The sequence below is a fragment of the Prunus persica genome, chromosome G1 (genome assembly GCF_000346465.2).
Source record: "Prunus persica cultivar Lovell chromosome G1, Prunus_persica_NCBIv2, whole genome shotgun sequence".
In the NCBI taxonomy this organism is placed as follows: Eukaryota; Viridiplantae; Streptophyta; class Magnoliopsida; order Rosales; family Rosaceae; genus Prunus; species Prunus persica.
Window position 1 is genome coordinate 31,953,119 of NC_034009.1, and position 25,733 is coordinate 31,978,851.

At 38.2% G+C, this 25,733-nt stretch overlaps 2 protein-coding genes across 3 annotated transcripts; both read right to left on the reverse strand.

Moving 5' to 3' along the window:
- On the reverse strand, positions 338–9,824 carry LOC18790465 (probable potassium transporter 17). 2 transcript variants are annotated; one of them, XM_020555791.1, is made up of 8 exons: positions 9,484–9,824; positions 8,915–9,137; positions 8,032–8,274; positions 7,894–7,944; positions 7,160–7,420; positions 2,013–2,065; positions 1,551–1,920; positions 338–1,405 (listed from the first exon to the last, which is right to left on the reverse strand). In XM_020555791.1, the coding sequence occupies exons 1-8, from the start codon at positions 9,628–9,630 to the stop codon at positions 555–557; spliced, it is 2,199 nt and encodes a 732-aa protein (XP_020411380.1). In that variant the 5' UTR covers positions 9,631–9,824; the 3' UTR covers positions 338–554. The 2 variants fall into 2 exon arrangements, with proteins under 2 accessions (XP_020411380.1, XP_020411379.1); XM_020555790.1 differs by having other exon boundaries at positions 8,915–9,170.
- On the reverse strand, positions 23,698–25,385 carry LOC18791036. The gene is made up of 5 exons (XM_020559508.1): positions 25,145–25,385; positions 24,810–25,012; positions 24,638–24,716; positions 24,358–24,555; positions 23,698–24,234 (listed from the first exon to the last, which is right to left on the reverse strand). The coding sequence occupies exons 1-5, from the start codon at positions 25,308–25,310 to the stop codon at positions 23,933–23,935; spliced, it is 948 nt and encodes a 315-aa protein (XP_020415097.1). The 5' UTR covers positions 25,311–25,385; the 3' UTR covers positions 23,698–23,932.

Consider the following 25,733-nt stretch of genomic DNA (forward strand, 5'->3'; position numbering starts at 1 on the left):
ACAGCTGCAAGGGCGGGGCTTGGTCGGGAAGGAGAGAGGGAGCGATGGCGGTTCGATTGGGCCCGATCCCGGTGCGAGCGGCGGTCGATGGTGGCCATGGCGCTACAAAATCCGATTAGGGGAGGGGGTTTTGTCGCGAAGAGAGAGAGAGAGAGAGAGAGATGAAATCTGATATTTTTAAAAACTATGTTTTGCTCGTAACTTCTTCGTTACAACTCCGAATCGAGTACGTGTCTACGGACTCATCTCAGTACGATCTACCCAAAAATACCACTCGCTGCCCCAAAATCTCTCCAGATAAGAAAAATATCCAAAATACCCCTATCCCAAGGATAAATTAGTAAATTCATATTTAATTAAATCAAATAATTTAAGTAGGGAATTTAATTGGAGTCGGGGTGTTACAAAATTATTTACGTGTCCTATCAGTTTTGCTTCTACATGAGAAAGAACTTTATCACATCGCAGACCCAAAAAAAAAAGACAAAAAAAAACTTTATCCAATCTAAGTAGCATCTTATTTCAATATTCTACCAATATATAGTAACCTTCCTTCAAGCCTCATAAAGCATTCCGACCTCAATCCGCTGCGGCGGAGGCACCCCTAGAGCAGGCAGAGCCGACCTACAGTTGCTGTGCAGAACTTCATAAAATGCCAGCATAATTCTATCAAACCAGCCACAGTTATGGCCAATATAAAACCTTGTCTTTCCTCTAACATGAACTACACCTGCTCTCCTTGCTTCTTCCAAATCAGATATCTCTTCTTGGATCTCTGAAGGATTGGATGGAAGACCTGAGCAGTTTTGTATATGTGCCTGCAAGCTATTTGTAACTTGACTAACAAAATCATCTCCTTCAAGGTTTAGGGGATCTGCATAGCCGTACTGAATAACACACCCATAAACCCCTTTGAGGCCAAGTTTTTTTACGACAATCCTCTCATGAGGAGCAACCTTAGGAACTAATAGGTATCGAAGCGTAGTGAACATAGTGACCTGGTGAAGGGATTTCATGTTTTTAATGTAGTGTCCAAGAGTCGGAGTGAGGCCATCTTGAATGTTGGTGTAAAAGAAGCACAATCCAGGAACCCTTTGAACACTAGGGTCAGATAATAGCACACCAAGTCTGTCTAAGGTTATCTTGTGAGTCAACTCATATTCTAATTTTCTCTGTCTCCCATAAAACCAACCAAACATAATGAAGGCAAGGATAAAGGATATGGCAAAAGGAATCCATCCACCTTCAGGGATCTTAGTGAAGACTGCACTCACGTAAACACCTTCCATGACAAAGAATACACAGAAGTAAAGAGCAACCAGCATAGGTGGTGTTCTCCATATTATGATCATTACCAGTGTCAGTAATATTGTGGTGATGAGCATGACTAGACTGACAACAACACCTGAAACAAGGTTGTCGCAATAATCATAAAATGAAAAAAATACGTCTGTAACATGTTGACCAAAATGTTAATAAATTGGTAAACATAATCTGCGACTCTTGAAGGGAAATCAATATCAATATGCACGGTTTCAAGTTTAACATACCAAATGCGTTGCCAATGTCTTTTCCATCCCCAAAAATAAGTATGACAACAACACAGAGAATCATGAGGATGTAGTTGACTTCAGGGGAGTAAACCTCGCCTTCTTTGCTAGCGGATGTGTGCACAACCTTCACCCGAGGGAAATAATCAAGTACTACAGATTGCTTGATGACAGAAAACGTGGCTGATATTAGAGATTGGCTTGCAACTGTTGCAGCCAATGTGGCTATGATAAAGATAGGCCAGTAGATCGTTTTTGGTATAAACTTAAAGAATCCATCATCATGATCATTTGGATTCCTGATCAGGTATGCTGTCTGCCCCGCATATGTCAGAACCAGAGATGGATAGATTGTAAACAAGAAAGCTATCTGTTGAGGAAAACATATCAGAAAGGCCAGTTAAAACAAGAAAAAAAAAATATGGGAACCTTAAAGACAGAGAGATGGTATTGGAGGTAAACCTGAATGGAGCTTCGGTTGAAATGGCCAAGATCTGCAAACAATGCTTCGGAGCCTGAATAAAACAGGGAACACGGATTAAATAATCATTTCCAAACTACAAGGTACAGAAAAATACTATTTTCATTATTAATTTCACCATGCTATGAATTCAGTTAGTCCGGTTTCGTTTTGTGTGGCTGGACTTGAGACTTCCTAATTGTTAAAGTATAAGAGATTTAGCTGAGTTTGTTACTTAAATTATGAGCCTTTGGATCACAGTCCAAATGGACAGCTAGGATATATTCTTAGGTGTAGTTGATTTGTGCCAAGTGTAGCTATCTCATAGGGTAGTTAATGATTGGTTAGATTTGCTGATGTAAGAGAGAATATTCTTTTCTTTTACTGTTATATTGGTATGCACAGATTGTGCATGACTAAGTGTGAGAATACAATCTGATATTTTCATCTTCTTCTTCTCCAAGTTTTCTCTCTACATTTTACTAGAGCTCCATTCACCTATAATCCAAAAAACATGGCAGATCATAGTCTGCAAATGCTAACATGGTATCACTGAGCCAGGTTTGATCGTTTAGCTGGGCGTTTGAATCTGTGAAGGAAGTGAGCTGCGTTTTTCTATCAAATCTTGCTCTCTGTGAAATCTGTGTCTAACATGGCAGGATCTGGAGGTGGTGAGCTGCGTGCTCCAATCTTCAATGGTGAGAACTATGAATTCTGGAGCATAAGGATGAAAACCATTTTCAAATCTCATGGGATTTGGGAGCTGGTTGAGAGAGGAATAGAAGGCTCAGATTCGAAGGGAGCTGATGAATCTGATACAAAACAAAAGGAAAAAGAGGAATCAAGTGGTTCTGGGAAGATGGCTATAGCTGAGATCCTGATGAAGGATGCTAAGGCCTTGGGGTTGATTCAAGGAGCAGTATCTGAGGTGATCTTCCCCAGGATTTCTCATGAAGAATCATCTCATGGAGCCTGGAACATCCTGAAGCAGGAATTTCATGGTGATAAGCAGGTAAGAAGTGTAAAACTGCAGGGACTTCGTAGAGAATTTGAATACACTAGAATGAGAGAGGATGAATCTCTATCTGCTTATCTTACAAAGTTGTTTGATCTAATAAACCAAATGAGAGGTTATGGGGAAGAACTATCTAGAGAAAGAATTGTGCAGAAAATGTTAATTAGTCTGCTGCCTGGATATGATCCAATCTGTTCTGTGATTGAACATTCAAGGGATCTAGATGTAATTGAGGTTCAAGAGGTGGTAGCCTCATTGAAGAGCTTTGCTCAAAGGTTGGAAAGACATCATGAGAACAAAACTGAGAAGGCCTTTGCTAGTCTGAGTACAGATACCAAATCTGCTAAGGCCACTGGAAATCAGAATTCCAAGCAGCAGAAGACTTGGAAAGACAAAGGGAAAAAGTGGGATAATAAACCTACGGATGGAACTAAAACTCCTTGCAAACATTGTGGGAAATTGCATTATGGAGAATGTAGGTTCAAGGGCAAACCAAAGTGCTATAACTGTGACAAGCTTGGTCACATTGCCAAAGACTGCTATAGCAAGAAACCTGAACAGCAGCAGCAGCTTCAGTTTGCTACTCAGGTTACTTCTTCACCAACCATGTTCTATGCTAACAATGCAACTGAGAAAAGGTCCATGGAAGAGGTATGGTACTTGGACAGTGGGTGTAGTAACCACATGACTGGCAGAGAAGATGTTTTGATTGATATTGATAGGAATGTGACTGCAAAAGTTGCTATGGGAACAGGACAGTTGGTTGATGTTATTGGAAAAGGAAGCTTGATGGTTCAAACTAAAATGGGAAGGAAATATATCAAGGAGGTGCTATTGGTATCTGGTCTCAAAGAGAACCTACTCAGCGTTGGACAAATGATGGAGCATGGATATTTCCTAATTTTTGGAGATAATAAGGCAGAAGTCTATGATGATAGCTCTCTTTCAAATCTAGTGGCTAGAGTGGATATGAAAGGAAATAGAAGTTTTCCTTTGAAACTTCAAACAGATTTACATATTGCTCTAACTGCAAGCATTAACCAATCAACCTTGCTTTGGCATAGGAGAATGGGGCACTTAAACTTGCAGAGTTTGAAACTGCTGCAGAATGAAGACATGGTGTTTGGTCTGCCAGAAATCAAAAATACAAATGCAGTGTGTGAAGGCTGTACTTTTGGAAAACACTGCAGGAAGGCATTTCCAAAAGAAGCAACCAGCAGAGCTACATCTCCACTGGAATTGGTACACACTGATGTGTGTGGACCAATGCAAACTGTTACCAAAGCAGGAAACAGGTATTTCCTCACCTTTATAGATGACTGTACAAGAATGTGCTGGATCTATTTCTTGAGATGCAAATCTGAGGTATTCACAGTGTTTAAGAGGTTTAGAGCCACTGTTGAATTGCAAAGTGGATATAAGGTGAAGAAACTAAGAAGTGATAGGGGAGGAGAGTACACCTCTAATGAGTTCAATAAATTCTGTGATGAAATGGGAATGGAGAGGCAGCTTACAGTGGCATACTCACCACAGCAGAATGGTGTGGCTGAGAGGAAAAACAGAACCATAGTGGAGATGGCCAAGTGTATGATGATTGAGAAGGGCATGCCACTTGAGTTTTGGGCAGAAACTGTTAATACTGCAGTGTATATTCTAAACCGAAGTCCAACTAAAGCTCTGGACAAGAAAACACCATTTGAAGCCTATAGTGGGAGAAAGCCAGGACTTAAACACTTAAGAGTGTTTGGATCTTTGTGCTATGCACATGTTCCAAATCCACAGAGGCAGAAACTGGATTCAGCAAGCAACAGATGTGTGTTTCTAGGATATGGCAGCTGTGAGAAAGGGTATAGACTGTATAACATTGCCACTGAAAAGGTGATTATCTCAAGGGATGTGGTATTTAATGAAGAAGCTAGCTGGGATTGGAATGCAAAGCAAGAATGCAGTGTTTCAGTGCCATTTACTGAAGTTGTGTCTGAAAAGGAGAAAGGGAGCAATGACACAGCTGTGAAGCAAGCAGAACATTCAGTTGAGAATGAATTGCTAACAGAAGACAATGAAGAAAGATCTGTGGTTGATACAGGTACTCAAGATATTGACCACACTCCATTGAGATACAAAAGTCTTACAGAGATCTATGAAAGCTGCAACATCTGCATCATTGAACCAGAATCCTTTGAAGAAGCTGTCAAGGATGCAGCATGGCAAAAGGCAATGGAAGCAGAACTTGAGATGATTGAGAAGAATGAAACTTGGGATTTGGTAAAAAGACCATCTGATAAACCTATAGTTGGAGTCAAATGGATCTTTAAAGTCAAGCTAAATCTGGATGGATCTGTTCAGAAAAACAAAGCAAGGCTAGTAGCTAAAGGCTACACTCAAAAGCCAGGAATTGATTTCAATGAGACATTTGCACCCGTTGCTCGGCTTGACACAGTTAGAACACTGATAGCTCTGGCTGCTCAGAAAAGGTGGAAGCTGTTTCAGCTTGATGTAAAGTCAGCCTTCTTAAATGGAGTGCTACAAGAGGAGGTGTATGTGGATCAACCTCCAGGATTTGTGGTTCAAGGCAAGGAAGACAGAGTTTATAGACTCAATAAGGCTCTTTATGGTCTCAAACAAGCTCCAAGAGCTTGGTATGAAGAAATTAATTCATACTTTGCTGCTGCAGGATTTCAGAAAAGTCCTAGTGAGGCTACATTATATGTAAAAGCTGCAGAAAGTGGAATCCTAATTGTTTCACTATATGTAGATGATATCATCTACACAGGAAGCTCTGAAGAATTGGTGATGAGTTTTAAAACTGAAATGATGAAGAGATATGAAATGACAGATCTGGGATTGTTGCATCATTTTCTGGGATTGGGTGTGATACAAGCTGAGTCCTACATCTTCTTGCATCAGAAGAAATATGCAAGAACACTGTTGGACAAGTTTGGTTTAAAGGACTGTAAAGCAGTGTCAACTCCACTTGCTATGAATGAGAAGTTATCCAAGGAGGATGGAAGTGAACAGGCTGATGAAAAGCTGTACAGACAGATTGTTGGAAGCTTACTATATCTGACTGCAACAAGGCCAGATATCATGTTTGCTGCAAGTCTCTTAGCAAGATACATGCATGGACCTACTAAGAAACATATGGGAACTGCTAAGAGAGTACTTAGATACATTCAAGGTACTCTAGACTATGGCATTGCATATGAGAAAGGAAAAGAGGCAATGCTGGTTGGATATTGTGACAGTGATTGGTCAGGATGTGAAGATGATATGAGGAGCACATCTGGCTATGCCTTTCACCTTGGATCAGGTGTTTTCTCTTGGGCATCTGTTAAGCAGAGCAGTGTAGCTCTATCCACTGCAGAGGCAGAATATGTTAGTGCAGCTGAAGCTACAGCTCAAGCAGTCTGGTTAAGGTTTGTTCTATCTGATTTTGGTGAAGAACAAGTTGAGGCTACAACAATCCTATGTGACAACACTTCTGCAATAGCAATAACAAAGAATCCTGTGCATCATCACAGGACAAGACACATAAGCAGAAGGTTTCATTTCATCCGAGATGCTTTGCAAAATGGTGAGATTGATCTGCTATACTGCAAAACTGATGAGCAGAATGCAGACATCTTCACTAAGGCTTTGGCAAGGAATAGGTTTGAATATCTAAGGAGCAAGCTTGGAATTATTTCAGCTAAACACTTAGAAGGGAGTGTTAAAGTATAAGAGATTTAGCTGAGTTTGTTACTTAAATTATGAGCCTTTGGATCACAGTCCAAATGGACAGCTAGGATATATTCTTAGGTGTAGTTGATTTGTGCCAAGTGTAGCTATCTCATAGGGTAGTTAATGATTGGTTAGATTTGCTGATGTAAGAGAGAATATTCTTTTCTTTTACTGTTATATTGGTATGCACAGATTGTGCATGACTAAGTGTGAGAATACAATCTGATATTTTCATCTTCTTCTTCTCCAAGTTTTCTCTCTACATTTTACTAGAGCTCCATTCACCTATAATCCAAAAAACATGGCAGATCATAGTCTGCAAATGCTAACACTAATATCTAAGAGCATATGATTCAAACGTAATCAAGTCTTATCTTTCATACTAAATAATCATGATATCAACATGATACTCACCTGTGATGCAAAGGACAGTGCCACCAAGCAACAGCCAGCCTTCCCTTCCATTTCTCCAAAAGAAACGGAAGATATAGTGTGGTGATATTGCCTTAAATACGCTTGGATAATGATGTATGATGCTATAAATTCCTACAAGTGGGGTACACAAAGTCCATGCACCCATGATGGGGGAAAAAAGGAAGCTCACTCGAGATGTACCAAACTTTTGTAACAAGAACAGAATGATAAGGACTACTGCAGAAAGCGCTTCCACCACAGCTGCAAAATATAAACCAGAATGACAAAGAAATTCAAATATGATTTAATAACTGAACGAAGAAGACCACAATAACCTGATACCACTAAAACAATTCTACTCCAATTTCCGGAACAGAAAACTGACCTACCTGGCTTCCTGGGAAATTTCACTAGTCCCACTATCACATGACTTAATTTATTTCCCTTCACCTCCATAATTGTCACTTCTATCTGTTTGTTCTTATCTTACCTGGTTTAACATTCCCAGCACAAACATGTATCGCATAACAACTATTGTTTCTCTTCCATGTTTTTATGATTGAATTTGAATAATATCTTTTGCTAAGATGAATTTATATATAAGCTCTTTAAAAAAAGGGCATCTGAATAAAGGTGCTTTTGATTGCATTTTATCCTAATTTACTGGAAGGACCAACAGTATTGAAAGCTCATTGTCATAGTTCAAACTTCCAATCATGCACATCAATACTTACAGGAACTCAGAGATGGAAAAGGCGCCCTTATTCCATCCATTGCTGACAAAACTGGAGATAAAAATTATAAAAGTTAAAAGAAAATTTTTAAATATGACTTTCCAAAATAAAAGAAAAACAGAACGCACAGTGAAATACCAGAGATTGCAGGTGTAAGAATACCATCTCCAATAACCATGCACGTGCCTAGCATAGCAATAAAAAGCAACACCCTTCTAGCAACTACACTTTTTCTGAAAAACTTTGCAAGCCTACTCTGTTTTTCTGTGCCCTCATCCAAGAGAGAGCGTGAAAGACTTGAACTTGAATTTGCAGACCTTGAAGTAAGCATGCCAATGTTCATATTCCTGCAAAGTGATGAATACAGGGCAAAAGTTCCACCTGCAAACAATTAATGTCGCACAAGTCAAATTTCCAGGGATTAGTGAACTTGGATAAGCATATGCTTCGACGTGCTACCGTGGTTTCACAATTTTGCTACCTTTGAAATCGTGCCTATTTACATGCTGATCATACCTCCACCAGACAGACAAACAAGAGGTTTTTCAATTGACAAACATGTAGCCATTTTCCATGCTGCAAAATCTCAATGGTTGGAAATAAAGCACAATGACAACGGTCTTTTAAAGCATAACTCCAGTATAAACATCTTAAAGATGACATGTCTAACTTTTAGGAATAAATTCAAGATGTCTCCTTTTATCCATGACTCATGGCTTTGCAATGCTGATTTTACAACTTTCTGCATATGCATATGTGAAGTTATGAACTACAATTTTCAGCTCCCAAAGTTTCCAGCTACCCTATCGCATCCCAAATGTAAGTAATGCATGCAAAATGAAAGAACAAAACGATAAACTAGAGTAACCACATCCATTCACACTAGTCATTATAAAAAATAAAGAATTTAAAAATTAAAAATCTGTAAGAGGAACCAACCACTCGATGTGAAGAAAAGATACAAGACATAATAAACTTAAGGACGAATGATTTGAAAATAAAAATGTGAGCCTGTATGTACCTTCGCCCTGATCATCGGCTTTGAGAGCAATGCTGGCATACTTGACAACCCCAATGAGACTGAGAGTCCAGAACATAATGCTATAGATGCCCAAATAGTCATCTTCTGTTGGAGACTTGAGGTGCATCGAAGGGTATACATAGAGTGGGGATGTGACAAGCCCTCCAAACACTACTCCCAGTGTCTTGTATGCAAGTATCAGAGTCTCCCACCTACCCTTCCCCTGAATCAGAGGATATTTACAAGAAGAGCCATGCTTCACATCATTCAAATATACAACCAACACAGGTGATTAACAGGAGAGCAGAAAACATGGTCAACTTAGCTAAAATTTGATCCTGACTAATTGAGTTGGTTCAATGGGTTCTTGTTTGTCATAATTGAAACACCAAGCAATCTTTCAAGTAATTGAAATATAGCATTTGAGCAGAGTAGAGGAGTAGCATGTTCTGATCAAGCTACAATTGAATTGGATGTATTTGATGACATGGTATAAGTTGTAACCGTGAGAGAGAGAGAGAGAGAGAGAGAGAGAGAGAGAGGCAAGCGATTGGTGTGAGGAGTAAAACCTTATTATTGTTGTCTGCATCTGGACTAATAATAGAGCCGTTCACAGTGCGAGAGTGATTGAGACGACCATTGGTGGCAGAACCGACGACGACAAAAGCCTCATGCTCTGTCACCGGCGACGAGTCTGGTTGCGTTGGATGATCCATTAAAACAACACCACTAACACAAGTCGAGGAAAACAACAACAAGAAGAGACATCTCTTGTTGAGTCTAAACCTCTGAGCCTCTGAGCCTCTAAGCCTCTTCTTGAGTCTTAACTTCGAGTCGAAGAAGAAGAAGGCCTTCCCTTCCGTCCCTCTTCCCCTTTAATTCAATCTGTAAATTTTCAATTCAATTGTGATTTTGCATAGTGAGTCTTCGTGTGTTCCAATATCTTAAGTTTTATGGGTCTCCACGTGACTTCCACAGCACGGGTCCAAGTTCGAACGGATGTGGACACTCTACTTACTGGGTGGGTCCCACTCATATCGACGTTTTTTTGTTCCAACTTCGCATTTGCTGCATGCATCCATTCGTTCTATTGGATTGGACGTTTTCTTTTCTTTTATCTTTTTCTTTTCCCTTCACATAATAATAATAATAATAATATATTAATATTATTATGCAATTTCCGTAACTAATGCCCCGTCACATCAATTGACCAAAACATCCTTAAATTTGATTGATTGATTAAGTAATCAAAGAAGAAGAAGAAAAAGAAAAACAAACAAAAAAGATGCTCTGCTGATTACAAATATTCCACTAATAATAATAATAGAAATTTAGTTATATACCCAATCTTAGACATAGTCTTATAAAGAAACCCTATACTATTTAAAAACTATAAACTCACTCAAAAAAAATCCAAAAATTGACAGCTTTCAATTGTTTCAATTTAATAGCTGTTTTTTAGTTTATTTGTGTGTGTTAAATACCTATATTGCCCTTGTATATATTATGGATTTGAGAGAGAAAAATCAGATCTGCCCAGATCTGCATAGATCTACCAAAAAACCAAATATGCCAAAAAAACCAAATCAGATCTGCCCCGTAACAAGGTGTTCAGAGGAAGCCAGGTTGCTTGTGATTTTCCTGCTTGCAAGGGGCTTGAGACCTTAGTTCGTCATTTCTCCAGCTGTAAAACCTGGGTTCCTGGTGGATGTGCTCACTGCAAGCGCATGTGGCAGCTTCTTGAATTGAATTCTCATATTTGCGATGAGCCTGATTCATGCAAGGTCTCTTTGTGTAGGTAAGCATGAGAAATCCGGTGGGACTTTGGTGTTGCTGCCAGTAATATGGATGCCATGTGCCACTATGATTGAAATGATTTTTGCATATTACTCTCCGTGGTTTCAAGCATTTCAACGAAAAAAAATGGAACAGCAGACCCGTGACAAAAGAGCTTTCTCTGGTGTTGGAGCAAGAGGAGCTTCCAAGCTCAATCTCAGGCCCAACTATATTCTTCATATTTAATCTACAATTTTCAATATTTCACCTTCGATTTCTTGTTCTAAAATTGTACTTCTATTGATTTTTTTTTCTTCGGATTGTTCAAGAACTCGAACGAACCTTGATCAAATGCTCTTAGCTCTACTCCTCATCTTCAAGCTCTACTCCTCTTCACCACGTCGTCGTCATCATTGTCATCGTCGTTGTTTGGTTTGGACTTGAGATTTTTGATCTTTTGCTTCAATTATGTGTTTCTCTTCGGATTTTAGTTGATTTTCGAAATGTATTTTAAGATTTGATTATCAATTTATCTTTTATTACTATTTCAGTTATGGATCTTATTTTTGTTTAACAATGTACTTCTATGACAAAGTATTAACAATGTACTTCTATTACAGAGTAGTATTAACTACGTACTTCTATGACATAATAGTATTAACAATTTGGGCTCAACTTGTTTTGAGTTGGTCTGGTTTGTTCTTTCTTCATAGTTTCTTTGTTGGACATGTATTAGAAATAGCAACCTGACAAGCATTAATCAACATGATAGTAAACTAGCAGTGTTATTACCCTAGACTAGAACATTACGGGGGTAGACATGTATTAGAAATAGAATGTCATATGAAACTAGCAGTGTTATTACCCTAGACTGGAACATTACAGGGGTAGACATGCATTAGAAATAAGATGTCATATGAAACTAGCAGTGTTATTACCCTAGACTAGAACATTACAGGGGGTAGACATGCATTAGAAATAGGATTTCATATGAAACTAGCAGTGTTATTACCATAGACTGGAACATTACAACCATTAATCAACATGACAGTAAACTAGCAATGTTATTACCCTACACTGGAACATTACAAAGGTATACATGCATTAGAAATAGGATGTCATAGGAAACTAGAAGTGTTATTACCCTAGACTGGAACATTACAGGGGTAAACATGCATTAGAAATAGGATGTCATAGGAAAATAGCAGTGTTATTACCCTAGACTGGAACATTGCAACCATTAATCAACATGACAGTAAAGGTGTGGAATATTACAGTCATTAATCAACATGGCACATTAATGAAGCTATGGTTTTCAAGACGTTTTGTTTGTAATGAATTGTTTGGGTTTTTTTATAAAATTGGGCTGGGTTTGTTTTGGGTGCTATTTAAATTTTTTGTGTTGGACTTCTTTTTTAAATTGATCAATGGCAATCATGTAATTTATAGAAACTTAAACACCAATTTCTATGTAGTAAATGAGTTTTGAGTGTGTTTCTAAAGTGCATTCTATGTAGGGTTTTTTTATAATTTCAGTCCATATTTTGGGTATATTAGTGAAGCTCCCTAATAATAAATCGTGAGGGAGGAGATACTTGTATGGTCATTTATATACATGGACTTAATAAGAATTCCATTCCAAAAATGCTAATCCATCTAATTAACAGTTGAGCATCGTAGAATTAGCTATAGCATCCATCATCAATCTTTTTTTCTTCTTTTTTTCCCCCTTTTTTTTTTTTCTTTTTTTTTGCGAATGTATAGCATCGTCAATCAAGTTCAAGTAATGTTGGTCAAAGCACTGTGGAGGCTGCTCCTTTTTTCTTTTCCTTAAAGCCATGCCCAAATCACACGTTGAAGTTGAACTATTCTTCCAATTTTGAGGTCGATTCTTTAGTCAGAATGAGTCATGTATGATAAGGAGTTTGGCCTTCACATTCTATATGATACTCCTTTTTATCTCATTATTTTATTTTATGATAGAAAGAAACAGTTTGTTTAGGCTTAGAGTTGTAAGAATTTTCAGACCGCCAAAAAAGAAGGAGTTGTTTTAGCTGGGCCCTAATTTACAACTATAAATAAAGGAGTTGTTTTAGCTTAACCCTAATGCATTTATCTACCAAACGAGCATAGCGAGAATAAGATTTGGGTCTTTTGATTGCTCTAAGTCTTTGATAGGTAAAGATTACTAACTGGGGATAATTACTGAATATCACACAACATTAAAATACGTAAACCTAGAAGTAAATCTAGTTACGTAACTAAACTAGTGAAATCCTCCAACTCAAATAAGAGATCAAAGTCTAAAATAAAATAAAAATTCCCAACTTTTTTTTTTTTTGGAACAAAACGACAAGAGTATTTTATTGATGAGAGAGAAGAACAAATTTTTATTTATTTATTTATTATCGTTGGGACTAGACGGGCATCTCCTAACTTAAATAAGTAATTATGCATTGTAAAGAGTAAAAACAACTAATTATTCAAGTAGACCAATCATCATCTAGCATATGCCAAACTAGGAAAAGTATTGTTACGGAAACGTCATATATGAAACCAACATATGTATTGGTTCGGTTTAAAGCCTATGTTCATGTCAAAGATGGCGACAAAATTCCACTAATAACAAAAGAGATTACAAAAAAATTGTGCAAGCTCTCACAAACTCAAATCTCTCACGTCAATAACAATATTCAAATTTATACTCACAAGCAAATATTAAAAAAGAATAAATACAAATGTGTAAAACAACTCTTGAGAAAAAGAGAAAACAATAACCAAAGTTACTAGCACACACCAAATACAAAAAGAGAGAGTTTCTCTCTTACAAATGGTGCCACAGTAAAAAACCCAACCAAACATATAGCAAACAAGCCAAAAGAAAAGAAAACTTGTTATAAACTAGAGAAATGGTGGAGAGAATTTAGAGGCAGAGAAAACAAAGGAATGATGAACCCTTTTATAGACACAGCCTTGGCTAATAACCAAAGAAGGAAGGCTTCAGGAAGGTGTAAGGAAATTTCCTTCTAACATGCGAGCTTTACTTTCAAATTTTTGCAACACTCCCCCTTAGAGACCACAATGTATGAAAGATTTGATCATGGGGAACATGATGCCTTGTAGGCCCATATCTAGGGCTTTCTTGGCCCAAGCTGCGGAGGTCTTGGGTAAGCAAAGAATGGCGGGGGTTTGAGCGGCGGCCAAGGAGTGGAGGATAGGAGCGCTTTGGACACGACGCCATGGTCGTGCTCCATGTCGACGAAGCCAAAGTTGTAGCCGGAGAGGCCATGGATCTCGCGAGGGTTTGGGATAAGGAGATGAGGTAGTTGTGGCGGTGGAGGTGTAGTAGGAAAAGGTGGTTGATTTGAGGGGTGAGGAGGTGGTGGTGAGGTTTAGGGTTTTGACTGAAGGCGGATTTGGGTGGCGTTGGGTTGGATGGAGGTTGTGGTTTGATGGGGAAGTTAGGGGAAGGAGAGGGCGCATAGAGAGATGAATAAGAAGATATTTTTTTATAATTAAAATTTCTATTTTTTAATTTTTTTAATTAAACAGTAATTACATTATTTTAATTTTTATTAATATGTTTTTTCACTTCAGCAAAAAAAAAAAAAAAAAAGTGGGCCATATACATGACACATCATCATTGTGGTAAAAATATGAAAATAAGCCTATCATGTCATCAAAATTGGCAGAGTTATGAATGGAGATAACATCATGTATCAAATTGGAACACAAAACATGGTCAAGGGGGTTAAGTGGGCCATTTTAACTTCCGGGGGGCACTATAGTAAAGAAGCCTTTAAAACAATAGTCCAATCACTATCGCAACTCATTAATCAACCTCAACCGCGAATTAAATTCAAAACCCTAGTTCCCGGAAACTTAAGGTGTGTACACAACTTTAGAAAAGTCGTAAGGCCATTCTAGTATTTTCCCCAAAGGACGAGACGGTCTCAAAAGACCTGTGGCCAACAATTTGGTTAAACTTCCCATTTTTGGTCAATTGGGCCCGAAGGGCCACGATCTCTGATTTCCAATCCGAAGGTTCCTATAGGTCCAACAATGTCTACTAATCAAGTCACGAGGGTTTTGTCTCGATCGAGCGGTTGGATCGCTCTCGATCAAACGATAACCGGTTTACTTAACTCTAAATTAATTGACTCAGAGTATCCGAGACTCCGATTCTCGATCCACAAATTCTCACATGATCCCAGAGATACGAGAAACAATATACTTAAACTTGGGACCGATTGAACGGTTTGAAACTATCGAACTCTGATATTGCATATTGGATGCAAAATCTGTTCCACTGTCAAACGATAATCAATTCCAAATTCGAGCATATCGTCGTGCTCATGACGACAAAGAGAACATTTTAGAAAGTAATGAGCCGCCACCCGCAATTGGTAACACGTGGGTGTGTTGAGAAATTTTTTACGACGGAAATTTCTCTAAACACCCTACAATACCTAAACCAATACATTTAGTACACCTAGGGGAGCATTTTTGGTTCTTGAACGACGTCCAAAAAGTGGCCGGAACTACCTAAAAACACGATCAAACCACCGACTAAATTGGGGTTTAAGAATCAATCTCCCAGAACTCAAAATCGATCCACAAAACCTACACCAACAGCTAGAGCACAAGGAGATGATGAAGATTCATACCTAGATCCACAAAACCTATATCGTAGCCGAAATCGCCGAAAACAACCACTGAAAGTTCAAAAAGTCTGGGCTCTTTTTGAGCTTCGCCGACATCGTACATCACTGGGTTCGGTGGGAAATGGCTCTGGTCGTGATCACTGGTCAATGGCCATTCTTTTTTGACCAGTGGCCGACCAACTCCGCTTTCATACTTCTACAACAAAACTTTACTTTTGCTGCAAATAGAATGAGCTATACCAAAATTTCTCTCGCACTGATGAGACAAGAAAACTCATCTCACAATCATGCGGAAACACACCCAACCCAACCCAAGTATCCATCTCTTCCAATCAATAATTCTATAATGAGGGTCTAATGTATGACTCTTAGGTGAGGTCATATCTCCTAACTGTTTGATCAAATTAGTTAGCTGTTGGATCAAATTGATTAGCTTGATCCAACAGTAAAGAGATAGGACCTCACTTAAAGGCCATATATTAAACCCTCACTATAAAATGATTCATCTTCCGATATGTAGCAATTTCAATGAGCCACTAATTTAAAGCCCACAAAACACATACAAATTGGGCCAAGGAGTCTTAACAGCAAACCCTCTACGCCTCTAATAAAGTTTTAATGGCCGCCAAAACTTGAAACAAAAAACAAACTAGAGGATCAAATATCTACAAGCAATAGTATTAGTATTTGAGGGAAAAAATATATTCTAGTACAAGTAAACGAAAAAGTTGCGAATGTGATGCTTGGGAATGCCCCCTCCGAGGGTGATCTTAGTTAGACTTGTGCTCAACTTCAACAGCTGTTGCAATCACAATGCAACAAGGAACATATATATATATATATATACAGTCCCCTTCTATTGAGGGACGCCCTTTAAGGTACCATACAATTTTTTTCTCAATGATCCAAACTATCTATTTTTTAGGTTTTCATTCATAGATCATCCTTACAAAAAATTAGACAAATCGGAAACCGTTTCGACATCCAATTGTGTCTTACAAAATCAATGAACACGGTGCTTCAAGAAAATGCTAAAATTTCAATAACTTAATTGAGTGGTCAAATGATATCGGATTCAAGTGATTTTTTTGTAGAGATGATCTTTGAATGAGTATCTACAAAATAGACGTTTGTTTTAGTGAAATACAATTCGGAGTGGGGCCTACAAGGAGTGTCCCTCAAATAAGTTTATTTGAGGGATCCCTCAATGGAAGCTCTCTGTATATATATATATATATATATATTATAAACTGGATATTGTTCTGGAAAACTTCCACAGAAAATAAATATATAAGATGTTATTGCAAATAATCATTGTTATGAACTTCATAGCTAATGCAAGGGTTTATGACGCAAGTGGTTATGAGTATTTACCTTTGCGGGGAGTTTCTCACATACACTACCAAGGTGTCATGACTCATGAGAGTTTGAATTTGAGACGAGTAGTCTGTAAATAAATGTCATTTTCTATTGGGCTATAACCCATTAACAGTATCGTTTGTATTTAAAAAAAATAAAAAAACTTCATAGCTAATAGTACTTGTCCAACAAGTAGTGAATCGTATCTGTTATCCCAGGCAATATCAAGCCCGCAATCCCTAGTGGACTGATTCTTTGTAATCTGTGTGGGCCAATATTTTGTAGCCTAAGTTCAGTTCAGCTCAGCCCATGAGGGGGACCCATTTTAGGCCAAATTCTTTGATGGGGGGATACGGTCCATCTTCTTCTTTTTATTTCTCTTTGGGGCCTTTGGTCTTTTGTGCGGTCAAAGTCAACGGATTCTAATCCGAAAAGTTAAGACGTCGCCACGCCACCTGTATCTCAGTTGCATTTTTCATTCATTAATGGTCGGAATTGGGACTAATATTGAAAAGTCATAAAAGAGACGAGGGAAAAGCAGCAAATGGGCATAAGTACATATATATTATTCAGCATCCCCCCTCATGGTTGAATGAAATTACGGAGACTTCCCTCTCCTCTAAGTTTGTATTAAGAAAAAAAAAACAAGATTGATTGAATTAATTGTTTATAATCTTTCATCCTCTGTCGCACTTTTCATATGCTTTATAAGATTGAATTAATTGTTAATTTCCCTTTTACTAGTAAAACTGTTATACCAGAAATTCATATGCGTTGTTTACTAAAGGTTATTCTAGAAAAACGAACGTGTGATATGCATAGGAAATGTGATGTATGTGTATGTGAAACAGTAAGAAATAAACAAAATGTGTTATGTGTAACATGAGTAAATAGAAACAGATTAATTCATATGTACTATATAATTAAAGTAGGAGGCTTCAAACTCTAGGGGGGCACAAGGAGAAGTAGAATGAAATGACTTATTCAAAGCAGAGAGAGAGAGAGAGAGAGAGAGAGAATAAATGATAGGCGTGTAAGGGAATTGGGCTCCCTCGCCCTCTGATAATATATGCTGGGTTGTTGTGGATGTGGCGTGGTGGTGGGTGATTGAGGTGGTTGGTTGGGTACAATACAAATTAGAAATTGATAGTATTACTTGGGTTTTATTTATATAAACAACAAGTAAAGAACGAGTCTTAGAGAGAGAGAGAGAGAGAGAGAGAGAGAGAGAGAGAGAGAAGAGCCTATACGCGTTACTCACTCGGTTAGGGTTAAACGAATGTGTCTACGCGGCTTCCACACCCCTCATATTAGTAACCCCAACAGCTTGTTGTCGGCAACGCTTCTCACTGCCCCTTCCGATCACCAACTTAACTTCATTTCCAAAAGCAACCTATCTAGCCTAAGCTGTCTGTCTCCCTTCCATTGAAAACGAACACACACAGCCAGCGCAGCAAATATATTCATATATTCATATGGCTGCTCTCAACCACAGCTGCGAAGAAGCAACCTCCACTGCTACTAGTTCTCATCATCGATATCATGGTGGTGCTTCTGCTTTCATGGCCCCTCGCTGGATCCCAAAACGGGGCCAAGTTCTCAAGAAGGTTCTCAAGACCGTCTTTTCTTGTCTCTGTTTTGATCATCATCAGCTCAAACACACATCATCATCAAACCCCACCAAATATTAATCCACAAATTAACGCTTCTTCTTCATCACTCACCTTTTCCAACTTAATAATAAGCTAATTAAGAAGAAGGCTGAATGATGAGAGCGGGGGTGACTCCTTTTTGGCTGTTTTCCATTTCCGTGTCAGAATCAGTTGGGTCGCTAGCTAGCTAGCTAAGTCTGTTAGATTTTGTGTCCTTTTGATTGTTGCATTATTCTGGACCTCATCACACGTACGTACCTTCCTTCGTTTTGTTTAGATTCTTTGTTTGTTCGCGGGATGTTCTTGAGATTTGATATAGTGACTTTTTTTTATTATCGAGAGTAACTAACTTCTTCAATCAGTCTCTCGAGAATGTAGTCCTAGTCCCGCCTTATCTAATTGCAAATCAATTATAATATATGTGCATTCAATCAATCATTTTCTTAATTACGATCCTAAATAATAATATTTGCAATGTGATTCTTTCTCTCTTCTTGATTTAAAGATGACAAGAGCAGAATGAGCTGTTTTTTCTAATTCCAAGGGAGCCGCCGAAGCTCAAAAACAAAATTGCATAAACAAGCTTGTGGGTCTATTCGTATTTCGCGCTGCGTTGGCAAATTTATATCATCCAGACTCCAGATTGACATGGTCCAATACCAATTTTGCATATCATCCCCAAAGTCAACGGCCTGTGCACTGCATATATTATCATGCTATCTACTATTGGCCAGGCTTCCGTCATGAAGCATCGCAAAACACTTTGATTCGTTAATGATTTCAACATTACATCATGCACTCGTTATTTTATTTTATTCTTTTACGGGCGCGCCAAATAACAGTTTCGTAAAGGGTCATGCTAGGGAGACCAACTTTAGATACCAACTTGTGTACCAACTCTCTAATAGAGGTGTAGCCCACCAATACAATGGGTCCCACACTCTATTAGAGAGTTGGTACACAAGTTGGTATCTAAAGTTGGTCTCCCTAGCATTTTCCTTTCGTAAAATATAAATTTTACTTATATAAAAAGAAAGAATCTTTGACCTATTACTGTAGTAAGTATTGACCACTTCCCGTTGCGGTTGATACGGGCAACGCTTGGACTGAAGACTTTTGACTTTTGCTTTGACCCATTAACTATATGACGACAGCATAAGCTAATGGTAATGATGCCAACAAAATATATATATATATATATATATATTTGTTTTTTAAAAAGCATCAGCAGTTTTTTTTTTTTTTTTTTTGGTAAAGCAATTATTGTTTCAATCTTGGTGGCTAATTAATTATGGTGTTATAATAAGCCATCTTTTCCACAAAAAAATATATATATATTAATAAAATTATTGGGCCAATATTGATTCTGAAGCAGACGCAATTAGAGGTGTCAAACGGGCCGTGCCGGGCCGGTCCAACTCATTTAAACTCGTGCCTTTAATGTATTCGTGCCGTGCCGTGCCGGCCCATTTAATTTATCGGGCCGTGCCGTGCTGGCCCATTTAGTAAAATCATTGATCCCAGCCCGGCCCAAAGTCCAAGTCCATATTGAAACGGGCCGTGCCGTGCTTGGGCCGTGCCCGTGCTAGTGCTCGGGCCATACTCGGGCCCAAGAACAAGCCCATTTAATTTGAATTTTTTTTACTTGATTTTTTTTTCCCACTAGATAATTAAAATTATAAACATAAAACATATAACTAGAAGCAAGGAATGATGAATTATTTGAAAACATTAATAATCAATTATGGGCAACTACTATTATCTATATCAATGAATTCAAGCAAAATTTCACTATATACAACTCTCTATCCGGCTTTCTGTCAAATTTATTCTCAATGGGGTTAATGTGTTGAGCTTTTTATACATAATCTATTAATTATATTGAGCTTTTATACAAGTCCTACTCAACTTCTATCTGTAAAACCAATTTGAGCTTCTTCTATCTTTCATATTCCAATTAACAGACTCGGTATTATGATCTTTTTGGGGTTAATGTATATAAGAACTCTCTCAAAAAGACTAAGAAAAGAATGTTTGAAAATCCAAACCAGATACTTACCATTCAATTGGACTGAATCTTCCTTCTTGTCTCCCAATTTGAACATAGAAGGTAAAATCTGCAAAACTCACACCAAAAAATCAAAAAATTTAGACTGTTGTCTTTGATAAATAATTAAAAAATAAAAATAAAAACAAGCTCAGACCCTACAATCAATGTTTCTCACAAAGTTTGAGCAACCAAACATAGAAACTATACGGTTAAAGCTCTTACCTTGTAAATCCAATTCTGTAGTATCAGAGAAAGCTCGTAAGCCGCCAAATACAAGTATCGCAACAGTAACAGCACAAAAGAATTGATCGTTCGCAAGCTATTTAGATGCCTCCAACACAGGTTTTGGGTTTTTATGATGCTATATGGATCTTCCAACACAGATTTGGGGTTTTTATAATTGGGGGTATTTCCTAAAGATTTATGATATATTGGAAGACGAAGAGGAGATGCAGAAATCGAGAGGAAGAGGAGGAGACGCTGCTTTGTTTTCATTGCTTCTTCACGAATCACGCACGGCTCCTAGAGTCTAGACGCTTTGAGTTTGAGTCCAACTCCAACTCTCCAACTCCAAATCTATTTGTTATGTCATCAAGGCTGGGTGGTTGTTTGTCAAGTGTTTTTATTAAGTCACTTAAGTCTGCCGGTAAGTAATTGGTCATTGCATCAATTTTTTATATTTTTTATTTTATTTTATTTACTTGCTGTTCTAAGTTCCAAGTTCCAACTTGGTAGTGAAAAAATGCAGTAGATGATTTAAGTGGGCTCGGGCTCGTGTCGTGCTTGGAGCGGGCTCGGGCTCGTGCCGTGCTTGGAGCGGGCTCGGGCTAAGCCCGTCTCATGTCGGGCCACGGGCCGGCCCGGTCCATTGGACCTTTTTTTAAATCCCAGCCCGGTCTAAGCTTTCGTGCCGTGCCGAGCACGGCCCATTAATATTCGTGCTCGTGCCGCGCCGTGCCTCATTTAAATGGGATGAACTCGTGCCGTGCTGGGCCGGCCCGACCCGTTTGACACCTCTAGACGCAATGATGTAATAAGGACAACCCAGTAGGCATTAATATTGGGGCAATATGAATTCAGAAGCAATTATGGAATCAGGGCCTAAGCGGGCCTGCATAACTTTGTTTGACTGAGGTCCAAGGAGGAAGAGATCGGATCATGTTTTATCTGGACTTGCTAATAACCTTGTTATAAAAGTTCAAGTCCAATTCTTTGACTCAGGTCGTTGTGAACATATCCACAGAAAATAAAATAAAAAACAGCAGAAAGCTTGGTGAGTATTTTATTTAAAAAGAATTTAAAGAGTGAAATCCCAATGGAGGGTATGTTTAAATAAAAAAGAGAATCCAATTCTCACAATATTGGGGATTTGGAAAAGCAAAAGTGGATGGCATTCTCACATATACCAAGGATTTTGTTTTTCCATTGTTTTTCTTCTTTTTTGAAGATACAAAGAAAAGGGGAAATCATTTACTTGACTGCCATGATTCTCATATATACCAAGGATTTGGAGAGTTATGATTCAATCTCAGGGAGATTAAGATGTACAGAACACTTCATTTTGCATTTTAAAGGTAGAAGCAGAAAACACATTGATCCCTTGCTTCCATATTTCATTCGAACCTCCTACTCATCCTTTTAGGTCATCTCTCTCTCCCCCTTTGCTACGCTTGTTTGATTTCTCTCTTTTTTCTTTATTTACTTTTCTTTTGGAATATATACTTCACCTTTTATTTTCTTTAAATATAATTGAATGGGTAGTACTAGCTACTGTAATGTGTAAGTGTAGTCTTTATTTTCAAATAAATAGAATCCCATTCTATGTCCGTCCGGATAAACATTTGTGTGCCACTGAAATAATATTAAGTCATATCTGATAATTTTTTTATTTGATATAATATGATTCGCTGGAAATTAATAATATTTCTTTTCTAGTCTGTCCCACTGGTAGTGTAAGTGTTGTGTGGCTTCTCCACCACCTGACCTATATATTATATATCGATTCTGCAATATCCAAAGAAATTTGAGTAGAAAAAGATGAAAAGCTGCTTCTTCTTTCTTTTCTTCACCTAAAGCAAGAAAAATGATTTCTCGTTGTAATGAGACAAAACATCCAATCCCTGTCGTCACTCCTTTGCCACTCTCGCACCAAGATCAGCCACGTAGGCATGCTGCTTGCTAGCTAGGATATGATGTGATGTGCTGCTCGCTTTTTCGTGCCTCCTCCTTCAAGTTGAGGCCGCACCCGCATGAGATATGTATATTAAAGATTTGCATCAGGAAAAGTCAAAGGGTATTACCATTAGACGGTTGTGATGCAGGCGCATATAACTGGGTGCATGTTTTATATGGTCCCACATATTAGATATTGTCTTGTATCCTGGGCCAAGTTTGAAATTTGCGTGTTGACCGGAGACCTATATATATATATATATATATATGCGAATGCGATGCAGACGAAAAAGAAGACATGCACCACAGCCACAGGCCACAGGCCACAGGCCACATCACATGAAGAGAAGAGAAGAGAAGAGAAGAGAAGAGAAGAGAAGAATATTATTCTAGGCATTGGCAAGGCAGGCATTAGTTAACGATCAGAACAGTATTAGTCTAATGATTGGTGCACTCTTTAAAGTTTTATAAATTTATAGGAACCTAGCTTACTGGCTAGCTTAAAGTCTTGGTCTCATATATTATATAAATGATATGTCTGTTTGTGTGTAGAAATTGGAAAATGATTTGTACTACTTGTAGTGGAAGTAGTTGGAGTCTTGCAGAAGGAGGTATCTGCAGCAGGTACGTAGCAGAAAAAGAAAAGGTAAAGTAAAGGAGATGGGAATGAATTAATTAATGGGAGATGATAAAGCTTTCATTCATCACCAATCCAACACCATAAGGTAAAAGATTATGTCTATGGTGGTACATCCACCCATCTTATATTCAACAAATATATATGTGACCTGAATTTCCACTTATTTGAGTCTGATTTTCGTTGTTGTTGGATAGTTTGTTTGTCCCCACTTGAACTAGACAAATGACCAACCCTACTTTACTTTACACCTTGAGATCGAGAACAACGGCATTAATTACACTGCCTTGTAGGCAGGTCCCTGTGTCAGGCAAGCTTTAACCTTTGAAGAGAGGCATGCATTTTCGTTACTATTCGCTTCTTTTTCCATTATTTTGACTTGAGAAATCTTCTGTGTTGTTTGTTGCACACATTTATTGTCAAAGTAGTCAGTACAACAAACAAAGACGTGACAGAGCTGAATAATAATAATAATAATAATAATAATAATAGTTCTTAATCAATTCACTATGTGTAAAAGTAACAACCCATAACACATGTTACACATTCACTTAGGTTTCTGTTCTATACAATTCAAGAGAGAAGATATTTAATTAACTAGCTAATGAAGAATTAAAGATGAGAGATGGATCATCGAACACTGAAGCATATATGTTATAGCAAGGTGCATGCGTAGCTAGCTAGCTGGCTGGCTGATGAGGTTGATTTTTAACCTTTGGTTCTGATAATAGTGATGGTGCCTCTGCCCTGAGTGTGAATTCTGGTAAGGGCCACCACAGCTTTGCCAGAAAGGCCAGGGCCATCAGCAGACACGCATGGCCGACACGCAAAGTCCCCGACTGGATGTCGTACTGGCCTTGTTGGCGGCATTAGGATCCTCTCGTTGATGTCGTTTAAGGTAATGTCCCCTTCTACTCCGCCCGGCTTCACCAATGCAAATGGATAAACCACCTTTCTTATCACCCCCTTCTTCTTTCTCCTCTTTTCATCACTGCTGCTACCACCTACTACTGCTCATCCAATTTTAATAATCTATTAATTATACATATTTGTTTTTACGTTCGTACCCAATTTATATTATATATAGGCACAACTTTTGATTGAGTGAGCGAAAGAAAGAAAAATATATGTACCTGCAGCTGGACGAGCAGGTAAATAATCAGAGTTGGTATTGGCTGAGTCCTCTTTGTAAGAAGAAGAAGAGGAGGAATCAATAGCTTCAGGAGCTGGCATTGGTGCCTCTTCTGCTGTGTTTATCTTTGTAACTCTGTTTGTCTCCTCACAGACTCTGCTGATTGGTGTGGTTATACTTACAGGATCACCCGGTAGAACTGAAAGTAAATCCAACTTTAATTAGTCTTTAAATTCCATAATTAATAAGAAACAAACAAACCAGTAATTTAAAATAATTACCTGAAAGCGCACTGGAACTGGTTAGCTGGGTCATGCAGTCAAAATTCTCAGAAAATTCCCAGTGTGAATTCCAGTGGCTCTGTTAATTCCAAGTAGAATATGTAAATATGTCAGCGTGAAATTAATTTAAAAAACAGGGCATGCCATGCAGTAGAGATAGAGAAGTAGGTACCTTTTCAAGAACACTAGTCGTAGTAGCGGAATGGTTGATCTCGTTATCGGTATACAAGAGCACCCGTCTTCTTTTGGAAGGCTCGCTAAATTCAAGCAAAGCATCTTCCAAGTACCCCGTTGAGAAATCTGACTGATCTACCAGTGGAGGTGAGCAACACGGTGCCTTCATCATCATCGTCATCATCATGTACTCATCCATAGCTGCAACAATATAAAGACAAGAAGTTTATATAAGGAAGGAATGTAGACAGAAAACAAAAACAGTGAGAGAGAGAGAGAGAGAGAGAGAGAGAGAGAAAACAAAAGCAGAAGTGGAAGTGGCGGTGGTGGTACCTAAAGACATTCTGTCTGTGTTGTTGACAAGTCCAAGGTGGTTGTTATGAGAATCCCAAGCTAGGGAAGAGCTGTAGAGGCTACTGCTTGTGTAAGCCATGGACAAGCTTAGTATGATTTGATCTGATATAAATGAAATGTATGATCTACTAGGAATCAGGCCCATACATTAATTGATGCTGAAAATGCTTCTATTTATATTTATGTGCAAGCCTTAGCTTATAGCCCAGCCATGGAGAGAGAGAGAGAGAGAGAGAGAGAGAGAGAGGAAAAAGTTAAAAAGAATCATATGATTTCAGAAGAAGAAGCCAGTCAACGGCATTGCTTTTTTTATATTTAATTTTAAATTACAAAGAAAAAAAAGAGAGGAGAAAAAGTAGGGTGTCCCTTGGGATTCGGAAAATGTAGTCTCACTTTTATTAATTTTGTGTGGTTAAGATATGTATGCAATGGATATGTGTGTGGGGGACTAAATAATTGCAAAGGGTACTCATATGATGATGTCTGCATTGCATGTAAAAAAGCAAATATTGTATTTGTAAGATTTGTAAGGCAAGGAAAAGATATGCCCCCATATCCTACGACTGTT

What these genes read in the sequence shown, in the direction of transcription:
- LOC18790465 (XM_020555790.1), bottom strand. Translation starts at nt 9,630, where the DNA reads ATGGATCATCCAACGCAACCAGACTCGTCGCCGGTGACAGAGCATGAG. An exon ending in ATGCAGACAACAATAATAAG is followed by an intron (nt 9,171 to 9,483) that starts GTTTTACTCCTC and finishes AATGATGTGAAG; the next exon opens with CATGGCTCTTCTTGTAAATA. An exon ending in TTTTCCATCTCTGAGTTCCT is followed by an intron (nt 7,421 to 7,893) that starts GTAAGTATTGAT and finishes TATATTTTGCAG; the next exon opens with CTGTGGTGGAAGCGCTTTCT.
- LOC18791036 (XM_020559508.1), bottom strand. Translation starts at nt 25,310, where the DNA reads ATGGGCCTGATTCCTAGTAGATCATACATTTCATTTATATCAGATCAA. An exon ending in CAGTTCCAGTGCGCTTTCAG is followed by an intron (nt 24,556 to 24,637) that starts GTAATTATTTTA and finishes ATTTACTTTCAG; the next exon opens with TTCTACCGGGTGATCCTGTA. An exon ending in ACCTGCTCGTCCAGCTGCAG is followed by an intron (nt 24,235 to 24,357) that starts GTACATATATTT and finishes TTGGATGAGCAG; the next exon opens with TAGTAGGTGGTAGCAGCAGT.